Source organism: Blennius ocellaris, assembly GCF_963422515.1.
Source record: "Blennius ocellaris genome assembly, chromosome: 4".
NCBI classification, from domain to species: domain Eukaryota; kingdom Metazoa; phylum Chordata; class Actinopteri; order Blenniiformes; family Blenniidae; genus Blennius; species Blennius ocellaris.
The window spans coordinates 27,446,558-27,462,237 of record NC_137653.1 but is presented as its reverse complement, the minus strand read 5'-3'; the positions used below and the strand labels follow the sequence as shown (position 1 = coordinate 27,462,237).

The window sequence follows — 15,680 nt, the reverse complement described above, 5'->3', positions numbered from 1 at the left end:
GTGGTCGCTGGTGGACTGAAGCCTCGGCCGGCCTGGAAACCTGCAAAAAGCCCATTTGAGCTGCAATCGTGGATTTTGTGAAGGATTCTGTCACGATGTGCTCTTCAGTGTCAGACAATCAATTAGAAGGAGCCGTTGCTTCCACTGATAATCCACTTTTGAGTAAGTTCCTGCGATTGGTCCTGCGGGCCAGACTCCACTCCCTGCTGGGCCGGTTCTGGGCCGACCCCCTCCTGACCTTTGACCTCTGTAGACTCCTTCATAAAGCTCCTGTCGACCGTCACCCTTTCTTTGAAACAAGCAAACAAAAAGCATGTGAGAAGGTCAGAGTGATATTCCTGAGAGGCGAGCCGACGACTGCCTCTTTCTTTTCAGCCTTCAGGAGCGTTTCCTTGTATTTCAGGTCGTCATGAGCGTCTCGGTGTCTCTGTTCCGTCTCCTTCATGAAGTGTTTGACTGAAGCTCCCCGCGGCGTCCCGGCCTCTCGGCGCGGTGTTTGCATGTTCTCCCTGCGCCGGCCGGCTCCTCCCTGCACTCCCACTGATCCAAAGACTGAGTGTGTGTTTAATTCCTGCTGCATCAGCGCTGGACCGTCGCTCAGCCAGCTGAAGGAACTGGAACTCTGACTGTAACTGTAACCGACTGTGAGTGACGATCAGGGGTGTCAAAGTCGCCCCAGTGTGATGGGAAGTGGACCGAGCGGTGAGGTGACCTGCAGACCGCTGACCACGGAGGGCTGCTCTCGTTTAACTGCAAAACAACAAAAGCGACTGAAAATGTCCAGTTTGACGCAGTTTAAAAAAAAAATAAAAGACGAAATGAACAAACTGAGATAATCTGGCCAATTGATATGTGTCTTTCTTCAGTCTTTCAGTTTGTGCAGCCTTCAAGTGTGAAACAGGGCGCCCCCTCGTGGTGGAATCTGGCACCACAGTTTCTTTGATTGAAGCGATGCTGCTCCTGTTTGTCTTTGTTTTTAAAGTGTGGAAGGTTCAGGTGAGGCCGGCTTCAAGCTTGGTTTTGGCCCATGAACCACATGTTTGACCCCCCTGGCTCAAAGAACTAAATGTGTGTGAAAGAAGTTCAAAGTTGTTGTTTTTTAAAAAAAAGAATCTCCTCAGAGCTTAAACACTGTAATTTGTTCTGTTTTCTAATGATATGAAAAGATCTTGTCAGGAAATATATTGTTAACTTTTTCCAGAACTTGATATTTTTGTTGAATAAATGATTGAAAACATCTCTTGTTGTATCGACTGTTCCAGAATCAAACATCGACACAGAGTACAGGAAGTAGGAGCCGTGATTATTTTCTCACGCCGCTTCCTGACACACTGAAATAAAATCACCTGCTTTACTTCAGCTCAACGTAGAGAAGATCAGCTGAACTGATTTTAGACTGAAGCTCCTTATCAGACGTTCAGAACCAGACGGGGGTTGATCATAAATACCTGGGGAATATTCTCGTTCACTTTGACTCGACACTCAGAGAGTAAGAATTTAATAAAAGCAACAGGTGACGACTGTCCCGTGTGAGGAAACGTCCAGAGTTCCAGATCCATCGCTCTCCCATCATTTTAGTTCATAGATGGTCTATTGAGTCGGTTTGTAAACCTCCGCACCACGACTCAGGTTGTGGGAGTTCAGTCACAGATCTGTACGACAGGAAGTAATCAGATTACTGACGTGCAGTGACACAATTCAACACTCTTGATTTTATCGCTGAGGCGACATGTTTCAGTTTATCACCATAGTTAAAGGTCAGATCCTGATCTGCAACATCTCCATCAGCGTCTCCATGGCAACTAACGCTCATCCCCTTTGACCGTCTCCATGAGGTGCCTCTCCCATCTGCTTTGTTTTATTGCAGGGTTTTTTTTGTAATTTTTTTCAAAAATGGTTAGCCGAATTGATACCTATACCTTAGGGTGGTCCTTATGCAATGGGAAAAAATAAAAATTGGAAACTTCTTGCTCTGACCCCCCAGATATCTTCCTTTTGATAAAAAAATGAGGTCTGCAAAGTTTCACACAAATCTATGCATATTTAGAGGTAGCTCAAAGGCCTTGAAGTATATCTCATTGTTGCTGTCAGTCATCAAATGATCGCAAAAGACCAAATATACTGCCAATACTTAGTAACATCTTTGCAGCATGTACAAAACCACCAGTCACATGCATTTCTTGTGAAAGTATTCTTTAGAAAAGAGCCATGTACTATTTGACAGAAAAATATTTTATTGATATCAGTTATCATGTGTACTACACATTGCACCGAGGACATCCAGGGATAGGTTCATCAGAGTCAGAATCTCCAGCTTCAGAGGAACAACTGTTACTTTCTAGAGTGACCTTTTCATTTAGCAGCGCTACATTGGCTTCTGACTTTTGCTGACGTTGCATTTCCTTCATCTGGTCTTCCTCTCGCTTCCTTTCTTTTCTATCCAAGACCTTATCAACACTAATCATTGAACCTCGTCGCCCCTTTTCTCTTTGAGCAAGCAGGAATTCTCTATCTTCAGGAATTTCAATAAGAGTCATTGCATCTCTGTGTGCAATATCAAAAAGATCATTGAAGTCGGAGGTGAAATTTTCCTCTTTTAAGATTTGTGTTTTCGATCTTCGTTTTGCATTTTTCTTCAATGCTTGCCACTCTGCATAAAGCTTTTCAACCTTCTTGATCACATCTTGATTATGTCTTGTGGGTATTCTTGCCCTGTTCCAAAATTCTTCAATAATTTTCAATACAGTAAGAGTTGCTGCTTACCTTGCGCTGAAGGTGATAGTAGAGAAAGTGACCCAAAACGTGCTGTTTCGAGGGTAATTTGGCACCACAAATGTCATCTTGTGTTGACAGCAAAAACAGTTTTCTTGTTGTTGAGGTCATTTTGGCCAGAGACACTGAAGAACAGCCAAATGAGTGAAGCTTGTCACTGAGAGAAGTCTCTGACAACCTGATTCATTGATCGTGCGCTCATCGATGGTACATGCTTACTGCATCAAATCCATCTCTGTACTTAAGAAATTTATCTCAGCACAGCCAATATTAGTTTTGATTGCAGTTGTTCTGATACAGGAAGACAAATATGTGACTGAAGCTCCTTGACAAGGCCATGTATGGTGTATGCACATTAGGAGCAAATGATACATCCGGCAGATAACGCCTAAATTGCTTCAACTAAGCAAACTTCAAGTCCATTGAGCTACCTCTAAATATTAATATATTTTGATGAAACTTTGCAGATCACATTTTTTGGTCAATTGGAGGATTTTAGGGGGGTCAGACCATAAGTTTTCAAAACTTCATAAATAAGGACCACCCTACTATACCTGAACGTTTTGATTTTTTTTTTTTATGTGTGTGTCTAAAATATACGGAAGAGGATTAGGGCCACTGTGGAAAAAAACCCTGAGTTCTGACTTTAAATTCAGAATTCTGACTTTATTCTCAGAATTCTGACTTTATTCTCAGAATTCTGACTTTGTTCTCAGAATTCTGAATTTAAAGTCAGAATTCTGAGAAAAAAAGTCAGAACTCAGGGTTTTTTCCACAGTGGCCCTAATCCTCTTCCGTAAAAATAGAAGCAAACACTGGCCGAGGAAAATCAACAAACAAGAAATAGACAATCGGTGGAACAGTATCATGAAGACGTCTCGAGGCTAAAGCCTGATTCTTTGTTGGTGAACTTTCATGTGGTTCCAGTCCAGCAGAGACTAGATTTCCTCTGCTGAACTAAAGCAGCTCATCGTGACAACTCAGCGCTGGTCAGTGTTTTGTTACATTTCAGTTCTAGATTTCAAGCATTTTCATTGAATAAATTGTGTTTTGGAAGCTAATTTCATTGTTTAATCACCATATTTACTCTGAAAAACTGCATCCTGTCACAACATGAATTTCCTGGTTTTTTAAAGGGGTTAAAGAATCAATGTGAACCACAAGGTGCGGTCCCTGTGAGGCCGTCCAGAGGAGTTGTGGTTTCTCACGCAGCTCCTGGTCTGGAGCCTGTCCGTTGCCTAGTTGGTGGTCTGGAGACTGGCCTGTGTGATCCTGACCAACCAGGACCACCCTGGACTTCTCTTCAGCCACACTTTGACAACTGCAACCTATATTCTACCTATTAGAAGTCAAATCAAAGACTCCCGGCCCAAAGCTGCCAGCCCCATCAACCACACCTTCACATTTGTCAATAGTTTACTTTTAGTAATCCAGCTGCTGTGGCTTCATTCAACCAGACATCAGGTCAGTTAGATCAAATTCTAACTAAGCTGTTTAAAGGCATTTACCCCCCCCCCCCCCCCCCCCCCCCCCCGATTAATCAATACTCCATCAGATTAATCCAGCACAAGCCTTTAATATTGCTGTTAAACCTTTAAAAAAAAAGAAAGAAACCCTGGTGTTTTGGCAAGTTACGGACATCCTTCCTTTGAATTTAAAAATTCTGGAAAAAGTTTTAGTCTTTTAAGCTGAAATGTGTGTTTGCTTCCTGTTCTTGGTCGTCTGTAACGCCAGCAGAAGAGCAGAAAACCTCCTCAGCCTGGTTCTGCAGGTTCCTTCCTCTTAAAGCTCCTCCTTCCCAGCGTCTCTCCTGCTCAAGTGGAACTGATAGATTTTCTCTGAAATGACTATTTGGTGCAAAAATCAACCGTGAACTGTGAGGAGGCCGTTCAGGTTGGGTGGAGGAGGTGGAGCAGACCTCCTCCACCCCATCGGGGTGTAGCGGTGGAGACAAACCACACGGTGGGAAAAGACACGTCACAGTGGCAGTTTTCAAAATCCAATACCATTGTGATTACTTTTATTATCAAAATGCATTACAGCTCTTGCTTCTTAAATCTCTTGGGAGGAACAATTGAAATAGTTTCTACAATGATCTGTGTAAAAATTAGACAAAAGCAACAGAATGATGAACAGAACGACACGGAGAGAATGATGCGCCTGTGTGTTTGGGGAACTCAGAACGGAACCAATGATCAGCTTCCAGCCATCTGACAACAAAAATATCATGCCATAAATTCAGTGTACTATATTTTCTCCATACAAGTCTATATCACATTTCTTTCTATACAAGTACACATACTCATAATGTCCTATTGTGTCGTTTATGCCGTCACTCTCTCTCTCTCTCTCTCACTTTAAGGTGCTGGTTAATTTTGGGTCATAACTCTTTAAATCATCTGTAAAACATTCATGTAAAGTGTTAGTGGGGGGGGGGGGGGTGGAGGCCCCGTCCCTCGTCCTTGAAGGACCCCCCCCCCCCCCCCCCCTTGCGTGCGGTCCTGAATCAGAGTCTGAGAGGAAACATGGAGGGCGGCGTGAGGCTCCACACCGTCGGCGTGTGAAGACCTCGCAGGAGAATAGAAAAATACAGCAGTGTGTGGAAACACAGCTCAGAACGTAGCAGCTTCCTGTGGAGGGGCCGCCGCCTCGACGCCACACGGAACCTAGCAGGACCGCGGGCCGTCCCCGGACGCCTCACAACCACTTCACCACGGGAGGAACGCAGCCACGTGGGGGGGGGAGGGGAGGTAAACAAAACAAAACAAGAACGCAGCACCATGAATCATAAGACCTGCACTTCTCCAGTACAACGTTGGCTTTGTACAGCGGGTCGTCCTAGTGTGAGAACGGAGCAGAGCTGGAGGAGACGGGAGGCGTTTTCATGTGGAGCCACGCTGCTGATGTGAGGAATGAAGGATTCCAGGGACACACACACTCTCTCACACACACACACACACACACACACACACACACAACTCCAAACTGTACTGCAGCACTCAGACAAACACCCGAGTTCAAGTGCTGCTGAGAAGAACACATTAAAAAGAAGGAAAAAAATTCTGTCACATTCAGTTTTAACCTGGAGACGGTGACAGGGTGTGTGTATGTGTGTGTGTGTGTGTGTGTGTGTGTTCTACCTCGGGGACAATGTGAGCGGACACAAGATTCCTGCCTGCTTTTCCATTGATTGTGTGAAGTTCAGAAGTCAGTGACCATGTTTGTGCGGAGAGCCATCGTTTCGTTTTATTCAGAAAATAAAGAAATAAACGTTTGAAGAAGTCCGTGCTTCTCTTGGTTCTGTACATGTGTCTTCCTCCTCCTCCTCCTCCTCCTCCTCCTCCTCCTCCTCCATACACACCCACACATACGCTGGAGAACAAGTCCTAAAAGCTTCCTGACTGAGTCCGGACCCCGGGGCCCTGCAGGGGGGGGTTCTGGAACTGGCGCTGGGGGTAGTGTGTTGTTGTTGTGGGGGCCGACAGCAGGCGGGAGCCGGCCTGCCCCGGGCTGCCCCCCTTCACCCCTCGACTGGCCGGGACCCTGGGGGCCGGGGCCGGGGCGCTGTTCAAAAGGCTGACTTTCAATTGGCTGCTGCAGTGGGCGGGGCCTCCGTCCGCGCTACCGCTCTGCTGGTGTGGAGCGCCCCCCGCTGGCCTGGGGTCCGAGGACGCCGTGGGGCCGGGGCTTGGGTGATCCTGGGGCAGTCCTGGGTGGGAGGGGAGGCGGGGGTAGAAGCTGGGGCCTGACGATGGACTGTAGGAACCTGGGAATGGAGACGTGGAGCTCTGCTGGAGGAACGACGGGCTGTCGCTCTGCCGGGGCCCGTCTGAGGACTGGACACACACACACACACACACACACACACACACACACACACACACACACACACACACACACACACACACACACACACACACACACACACACACACACACACACACACACACACACACACACACACACACACACACACACACACACACACACACACACACACACACACACACACACACACACACACACACACAGTATAAATTGACAGTGGTACAATGTGACGAGATATAAACCATGAGGTTCTCCTCTCTCATGCTTTTATTCCAGAAAGCTGAATGTTGACGACCTCATAGGAGCATCAGTCAGATCACAAGACCGCGACACTCAACATCAGTCCTTCTGAAACTCACCACTTCTCTCACGTTCAACCTGCTTCAGACTCATTTCCATTGTGCAGATTCAAGTTTTCTGGGCGTTTGTCACATCGTGTTGTACCAGTGCTTGTAGCACGTTTGCTTGAACCTGGGTTCATCCAGCACCACACGTCTCCACCTTCACAACAGTCCAGCAGCTCGTCTTTCTCGAGGAGGGCAGTTAAAGGCAGCGAGCCTCCACACGCCATTTAGACGGTCAAGTTTTGAAAAAGACGGCCGAAAAGAATAGCGCCCACCTTGCTACCTCATGTACAGTAGAAGCTTGGACGAGTGAGAGCAACAACTAGGTTTTAACTCTGAAAGCCCCTTAATGAGCGACGGCCTCCTGCAGCTTCAGTCAAACATGAGGCCCGAGGACCACAACCGGCCGCAAAAAGCTCCAATCAGCCCCACAAACCACCAACACAGCTGGTTATATAGGATTTATCCTTGCATTTCACTGTATTCTGCAGCAGAATGTTCCATTGAAATTGACTTGATGTTGCGATTGTTGTCATTTTTAGTACTAATTGTGTGATCGTAGAAAATTCCTCCCAGACACCAGCAGCCCCCCACCACAGACCGGTTTAGTGTCACACATTATTTTCACGGACCGGCTTTAAGGTGTGACGGATGAATACTACAAAATAAAATGATATGACCAACACAAAAGCTGTGGTATTTTGTAAATATAATAATAAATGTGAATCTACTGTGTGCTTGTATGTCTTTCTACTTACTGGTCTGTTATTCTTCTGTCTCCTCACTGGACCTTTTCCTCTTTTACTGTTACTGTTACTCATTTTGCTGCATCAGCGCTAATGTGTCACGTGACCGACACAAGCGTGAGTCATAGACGGATGTAACAGGGAGAAGTCGGTCAATTTTCAAAATAAAACATTATTCAGACTCCGATATATATACAGTGTAGACAATTTTATATTGGTTCAGTTATGTGCTTTTAAATAAGTATATTTCTTCCATAACATATTTGGTGTTTGGTTGGTTCAATACCAACTCGTCCTCCAGTGTATCATGTCACAATGTAGTATTTGGTCGTCCACAATGCATTAGAATAAACCATTGAGGGTTCAGGATAAGGCTGAAGGTTCTAACTGTGCAGCTACTTTTCATCCGACCGCCACACCAGCACTGAAAACCTCATTTATAGTCCAATCATACAGCGATGATATGTGAAGGATCTGTGTCGTCATGACCTGATACTAGTGTCAATATTGGTGCTTCCTTAGTTTTCACACCATGTGGCGACTTCCACCACTCCACAACTTCTTAAAATGAAGGGCAGTGATTTAAAAACATATATTTTATTATAGATAAGACCAGAATGGAAGAAATGCATGGAGAGAAAAAGTTAACGATTTTTGTTAAAACGCAAAAAAATATCTTTAAAATGTACTTCCCATAAAAGGTCTGACTTCTGCACAGAGAATAAACAAACACACGAAAATAAGATTTCCACTCATTTCCAACCAGCAGTTGTCAAAATATGTTTCCAAACGAACCCCAATGTGTAGCCATCGAACTCCGTTTGTTCCGCTAACCGACACCATCTTGAGAAATCTGCTGCAAGGGTTTCTGGGATATCAAAGATTGCGTTGCAACAGCTCAAGAGAAAATATCAACATTTGACTGGTGTAGTCTGAAGGTGTTTGCAAAATTTAAATGCTGATAATGCATGTTTTTATGAGTGTCATGACCTCCAGAAAGGTGTTGACAACGTATTAGAACCTGGGTGCTACTTCTTTATGTTTTCCTGTGGGGATTCTGGGAGAGAAACTTTAAATCACTGAATGAGGTGCAATGACGACAAATCTCATCCTCGTACTGTGACCTAATGTGAATGAGAGCAGGGCAACACTTTATATTGAGACCCCCCACCGGACACTCTCTACAATCCTTCACGCTGTCCAGCACAAGAGCTGGGGAACAGTTACAGGACACATTTTCCAAACAGCCTTGAAAGAAGCTTGAATACAGCTAGAATCCAGTATTCAGATAGTTTGCACTGTGGTTGTAAGGCAGAGTGTGAGGAGGTGTGGTTGTGTTACCTGGTGTGAGTACACCGACGGACTGTAACTGTGTGGACTCTTCATGGGAGAAGCCATCTCGTAGCGCTCTGCATCTGAGGACAGACAGCAGGTTATAGACTCCAGTACGTACGGTCCAACACACTGCACCTGTGCTGCTGCACACCTGACTCCTTGTCTGTGGAGCCGTCGCTCCTCTGGTAGATGCGCTCCATCTTGATGCTCCTCAGGACTCGCTCCAGCACGCCCTGGCCTTCCCTCAGGCGCTCCACGGTGGTGGGGACCATCCTGGAGAAACACAGTGTTCACCTGCTGGACAGGACACTGGGGGGGGGGGGAAAGGGGGCCAAAGGGCGGCGCTCACCACTGGTTGTTGTTGTCCTGGTGTCTGGCCTGAGGGGGCAGGCCCGGCTGCTCCGGAGGACTGACCTCCTCTATCTGCAGGGCGGAAGCAGTGTGCGCCATGGAGGAGGGGAAGGAGCTGTGCGGGGAGGCGGGGAGGTGCATGTGTGGGTGGGGGTGGGGGGAGTCCTTACTGAAGAGGCAGCCGGGCTGGGCGGAGGCGCCGCCGGCCGGCTCCGGGTCGCGGCTGCTGCTCTGCTTCCTCTTGCGGTACTCCAGCAGAGACACCTGGAGTGGCAGAGGGAGGGCGGAGCTTATTGAGCGGCGGCGTCGGGACACGCCACGCCGACTGCAGCCGAGACCTCGTCACGTCATTCAACCAAAAACCCCACTGAGTGATGAGCAGACTGCATGCACCACACCAGAGGACTCACCTTCACACAGTCACTACAACTGAAGGAAAACAAAAACACAAAACGCCCGAGTCACCACGAGCAGGAGCTGCGCTCACGTCCCAGAGCGCGAGCTGCACTGCACGCCGCCGTGTGTGCCGGCAGCACACGGTTAGTATCAGACGGTGTCTGAGGCTGTGATGAACGAGCAGGCAACCGTCAATGAACTGCACCATGATGCAACCACACTGAAACACCACCGACACACACACACACACACACCTCCACAACTACCAATGAAGATGAGAGCACCGAGCCCAGCCTCATGTCACTGGGACAAACAGAGGGAGGGAGGGGGAGGGGGAGGAGGGGGCACACTGAGGAGGCGGGGGGGGGGGGGGGGTGACCACACAGTCACACACCGACATGGGTGGCTCTCATACACATATACAAGTACGTACACCCACATGTGAAGAGACGCCCCACCGGCCGCTGGAGATGACGTGTCAGCGTGGCAGCCATCTTGGAGGAGGACAGTCCTCTCCGGTACGTTCATCTACATGAACACTTTTTTCACCTGGTTTGGTCAGTTACCAATAACGGATGTGTAGTTTTTGTCTCCAGTGAGTGTGGTATGAGAGAAAGACAAATGTCTCTCACTCACAAACACACTCACAAGGTGAAATTGTGTTTCAAATTCAATGAGATCAGATCGTTTGAATCTGCGACGAGTTCCCTCATCAAAGGAGTGAACGTACAGACGAGAAGAAGGTCCTCATCCAAGATGGCGGCTGGGCCGACCTGTTGGCTCCAGCAGTGGGCGAGGAGGTGGACCTGTACATGTGCATGGTGGCTCTGAGATAGGATGATGACAAACATCTGTGCCGTCATCAGAATGTCAGGATCAAAAATGTCCAGAGCGCCAAATATCACAGAGGGGTGGAGTCATATCGGCCTGTGGGCCTGATGACGGCGTCATCGATGGCTCCAGAACACTTTACTGGCTGTGTTCACCCTGAACACCAGCAGTCACCACCTTCTCCAAAATGCATGATAAACCTCAGTAGTGTGGCTGCTCAGGCCACATGTTCTCTTTAAGTTAGAGTCCAGAAGCAAGAGGAAGCACTGTGATTATTGTTTGGGTGGCTATGGCATCAAGTCTCAATTGTATTTGGTTCTAATAGTGCAATAATTTGATCAAATGTAGAGAATTGACTCACAGAGCAGAGCCCGACAGTGAAATAAGGACCTCAAAGAGCTGAGCTCCCTCTAGTGCAGTGATTCCCAACCGGGGGTACACGGACCCCTAGGGGTACGCGAGGGTATTGCAGGGGGTACGCAGAAAGATTATAAATTAGCCTACAGTATCCACACACACAAAAAAAAAAAATTATACTATATTATATTGTATTATATCATGAATTTTAGTAAGGCCATACGTTTATTTTCCATGAGTAGCAGTTCGTCCACAGTGATTGTAACACTACAATGCACATAATATGAAAAGACTATAAAGTGGCGCGCTTTAAAAAAAAAAAAAAAAAAAGGTTCACGTTCTTGCTGCGGGCGCGCACGATTCGCGAAGCTAGCTAACTCTAGCTGCATACCGACTGTAAACATGGATGCATGGCTAGGCAGGAGTAAACGTCCAGCTACCGCTACTGCTACCGTCGCCTCGGACGCAGGCACAGGGGAGCCCAGTGAAAAAAGGAATTAGGAAAGACTTATGAAAGACAAGCAAGCGCAAGTGTCTCATTAAAAGGTATGTTTTTACACTCACAATAATTGTTTTATTTAAATGAGCAGTTGGATAGATAGAAAGACAAAGGGTTAAATATAAGTACACATTAAGGCGAATAATCACACACGAGAGAGGGGGTACTTTTCACATGGAAACCAGCTCAAGGGGTACACTGGTCAAAAAAGGTTGGGAACCACTGCTCTAGTGGATCTCTGCAGCTTTGACTCAACGATGTGAAAATACTTTTGTTGCTCAGCAAACAATGTTTCAAGGAGACCTTCGATAGTTTGTCAACTAAACTGTGAGTCGCCTGCACGCTGCCTGTTACTGCAGCTGATAAACGTTGACTTTAAGAACGACAGAAGAGGAATTACTCTCATGACAAACCCAAGGTTTCGGCCAATATGGACATGCTGTTTAGTTTTCAGTGCTGGGGACTGTGGTTGAGTTGTCTGGCAGTGAGGAGAGGCCGAGGAGCCTGGCTGGCACACAGAGCCAGGGAGAAATGATATCTGGGCTTCGTCCCGACACCATCATGACATTTCATGAACCATGGACCTGGTGAGATAAGATCAATGGATGGACCTTCACACACTTGGATGAGGAGGACTGAGATGAGGTATAAACTTCTCTCTCTGAACAGCAGAGTTCTGACTGGATGCCGGTTCAGGGGAGGAGATGTCGGAGCATGGTGTGGGCGTGTCGTATGCAGATGCAAAGAAACAATATTTACATGCACACTTCTAAAGATGTAGTTGTAGGGAGAATATTCACCATATTTTGTACTGGCTTGTATTCACTTCTTACAGCTATAGCCTGGTAATCTGGCTTTCCTGTCAGCAGACTAATGGTATGCTGGTTGGCCCTCTGCCTTGAAGAAAAGTGGAAGAGAGACTTGGCAAAGAGTGTCATAGAGCAATGAGGGAGAGGGAGGGTACTGAGGAAGAGGAGAGGAAGGAGGGAGCAAGGGTCAAAGCTAGAGAGTGGAAATCATTTCAGATATACACACACATCCATTAATTAGATTGCCCCCCGAGTACCTGGTGTGTTGAATTGGACAAGGCAACACAAGGGACTGACTGATTTATTCAGGATTAAAGTCAATGAGAAGCACAGAGAAAGGGAAACGACTGAATAGCGGGAGGTTTCACTTTATCAAACTGGAAGCTGCTGATTTTCACACCACAATCAGTAAGAGCACTGAGGAGAACTTGCCTTCTTCTTCTGTGGTGGGTTGCTGGTGTGTGGCGGCGTGCCACTGTCTGGGTAGCCTCCTCCATAATGAGGCTCCCCATACGGTGACATGGACCCGGGGCCCGTGTCCCCCAGCAGCCCCTGGCCGCTGATGGAGCTGTGGAAGGACTCTGCGGGCGAGAAGCCCCCCTCCGACTGGGACGGGCGGCGGTCGGCGGCGACAGGGGTCCCCAGGTTTGCGTTGAGGGGCGAGCAGGTGTATATGAGGTTGAACTCTGTCCTGAAGGCCTGCTCCCTGCTAGGGAGGTTGAGGTCCAAAGAAGGGTTTATAGAATTGGTCCCTACAGATGACGGGCCTTGGGAATCTTGGCCTGAAGCACATCCAGGGAAAGAGAAGTCATCTGAGGTCAACGCCAGAGGACTCTCCAGGCTGGAGGGCAGCGACAGGTCTGGGAACTGAGGCCGAGAGGAGTCCACGTCGCTCTGAATGCACGGCTGCACGACAACAGAGCAAGAGGAGGGTGAGGGACGGACACCAAGCTGAAACTCACATGTCAGGAGACACTCAGAGAGGAACGTACCTCTGGAGAGATGGACTCAGGTCGGTGGACAGGCGACGCTTCAGGAGAGGATATGTTCTGAAGAGCAAAAGCAACGAGTGTTAGAACATGCACTGTGTCAGTTTTAATATCACCAACAGGAGAGTTATTCCGTTTTCTGCCACCATTGAGTCAAACAGCAGTGTTAGATTTCATGTCCTACATGTCTCAGTCTCAGTGTGCAACTCTGAACAGTGCAAGCCGCACTATTACACAAGTGGTACTCCATATGACCTGACAAACCGTGGCACTTTGAAAATAAAATCCAGGTAGTAAAATGGACCTGAGCAGTATTTTCTCCATGCCTACATTTGATTGTGTGTTTGCAGATGTTTACAGAGGTGTCCTTACTTCAAACTGCAGCGGGGTGTTGCAGCGGCTGGCCGGCAGCGAAGGCATGGGGGAGTACGTCAGGCCGTTGGGCAGCAAGGAGCTGCACGTGGTGTGGAGCAGGGGGTGGAGGGAGTCCTCTGGGAGCGGGGGCGTGATGGGTGACAGTGGGCGAAGCAGGTGGTCCGAGGGCGCTGGTGTCATCTCTGCCTGGTACTTGGAGCGTCGCTTCTTGAACGGTGCCGCCAGTTCTGGGAATTTCAAAGACATGGGATGTGAGGAAAAACTTCAGGACAGCCCAGACCAACACCCACCAACTGTCCACAGCCTACAAGAGCTCCACAGCTCCAACAGAAAACAATGACACAGGGAAAGACAACAGGAGCATCCACTAGTGCAGTGAGAATCCAGCATGACGTCGTTCGTACCACTGGACAGCAGGTTGGGGGTGGATCTGCTACTTGTACTCTGCTGTGAGGACGTGGACTCCGTACTGTCCTCCACGCTGGCCGAGCAACTCTCATCCTCCACTTGTTTGATCCATCTCTGCATCAAAAAGCCATTAAAACAACAATGAGATACCTTGAAAAGTGCTGAGCTGAGCTTCACTTTGAAAAATGGGCTTTAATGAAGTAGAAACAACGAGTGAAAGCTCGCGGACCCTGCCTGCAGCTCCCGTTACCTTCTTGTAGCAGCCATACGTGCCGTCCATTTGCAGTGGGCGGGGCCTGCGCTTCTCGGGGTTGAAGGGCGAGCCGAAGCGGACGTAGTGTCTGGGCGCGGTGCAGATGAGTGAAGTGTGGGACAGGCCTGGAAGCATGTTGAGGGTGGTGGCCAGCACCGTGGGGTCAGTGGTTATCCTTAGTGGGCGCTCAATCAGCACCTCTTGGTAAACCTTCTCCCCTGCGGGGATCTTGTCGTTCAGCCACTCCGTCACCAGGTACTGAGAACACACACACACACACACACACACACACACATTAGATCCCCTCTACGTCTGAGCAGCGAGGTCCAAACGGCCCAAATCTTCCTACATGGTGTTTATGAAATCAAACCTTTTTGGTCTTGGGGTAGCGCATGTTGCCCTTGTTCATGCAGTTCAGACCCTGGCCGTCTCCGTCCAGAAGGTGGCCTGCCAGTCCGGTCTCTCCGTGGCTGTGCTCGGCACCATAAGGACCCTGGGATCCCTCCTCCTCCTGAGCCACACCCTGATCAGTGAACGTGGGCGCAGCTGCCATGGCCGTAGCTGCCGCGGCTGCCGCGGCCTGCTGGGCGAGGGCCTGGCGCTGCCGCCGGGCGCGCTGGGAGGAGCTCAACCGGTAGCGAGACATCCGACTTTTAGGCCGAGGCTTGGTGGGTCTTGCAGGTTTCGGGGGAGCGACGGGGGCAGGTAGGCTGGGTATTGAGGTTTTGTCTTCAATAGACGTGGCTTCCTGGAAGAGTGTGTATGAAGGCAGGACGTGAGGCAGGCGGAGCTCTGGAAATACTCCGGACAACAGCGAATATTCTCTCACTGACCATGACATAGGTGGTCCGTCGCGTACTGACCCCGACTGCAGTGTTGTGGAGTGAGGAGGTGCTTCCTCGGGGGTTCCCTGCCCCATCCTCCACGTCCACACCTTCATCCTTCACGTCTGCTCCTCCTACTCTCCTCCTACGCTTTTCCTGGCTGCTAAAAGTCTGCAGAACAAGACAAAAATTAAAGGACAGTTAACCTTTAGCGTCACTAGCCGACCTTTACCGTCACATCACAACAAGGAACTGTGGCTTCACCCTTTTACTGGAGATGACCACTCCGTTTTCGTCGACCTCGCCTTCTTCCACCTCTTCTATCTTGACTTCTTCCAGCAGCCTCTCCTGAAAGCACAGAATTGTTTCACACTTGAGTCAATACAATTAGTGTCAAGTCTTCACACTGACCAGGCAAGAGAAAAAACTTCAAGCTGATGGGAGTGTGTCCACATGCTCCACAGCTTGAGAAAACAAAAGACCAGAGACCATTACTTCAGACTTGAAGTGGCTTTGCAAGTAAGTATCTCCAATAATTCTGAGATAAAAGGAGTGAATGTAAA

At 48.3% G+C, this 15,680-nt stretch overlaps 1 protein-coding gene across 9 annotated transcripts in view; it reads right to left on the bottom strand.

Moving 5' to 3' along the window:
- Positions 1–6,126: 6,126 nt before the first annotated feature.
- Positions 6,127–15,680, bottom strand: part of setd5 (SET domain containing 5) — a 39,023-nt gene continuing 29,469 nt past the window's right edge. For 3 of the 9 annotated variants that reach the window (XM_080494533.1, XM_080494534.1, XM_080494536.1), the window contains exons 13-25: positions 15,382–15,465; positions 15,127–15,288; positions 14,664–15,041; positions 14,291–14,551; positions 14,037–14,154; positions 13,630–13,859; positions 13,261–13,317; positions 12,701–13,174; positions 12,260–12,352; positions 9,375–9,640; positions 9,177–9,298; positions 9,032–9,105; positions 6,127–6,608 (exon numbers count right to left, since the gene is read on the bottom strand). In XM_080494533.1, coding sequence (XP_080350659.1) covers positions 6,159–6,608; positions 9,032–9,105; positions 9,177–9,298; positions 9,375–9,640; positions 12,260–12,352; positions 12,701–13,174; positions 13,261–13,317; positions 13,630–13,859; positions 14,037–14,154; positions 14,291–14,551; positions 14,664–15,041; positions 15,127–15,288; positions 15,382–15,465 — 2,769 coding nt within the window. In that variant the 3' untranslated portion in view covers positions 6,127–6,158. Of the gene's footprint in view, positions 6,609–9,031; positions 9,106–9,176; positions 9,299–9,374; positions 9,641–11,878; positions 12,044–12,259; positions 12,353–12,700; positions 13,175–13,260; positions 13,318–13,629; positions 13,860–14,036; positions 14,155–14,290; positions 14,552–14,663; positions 15,042–15,126; positions 15,289–15,381; positions 15,466–15,680 lie in introns of those variants that run through there. The other 6 variants (XM_080494537.1, XM_080494541.1, XM_080494538.1 and 3 more) reach the window with 5 other exon arrangements.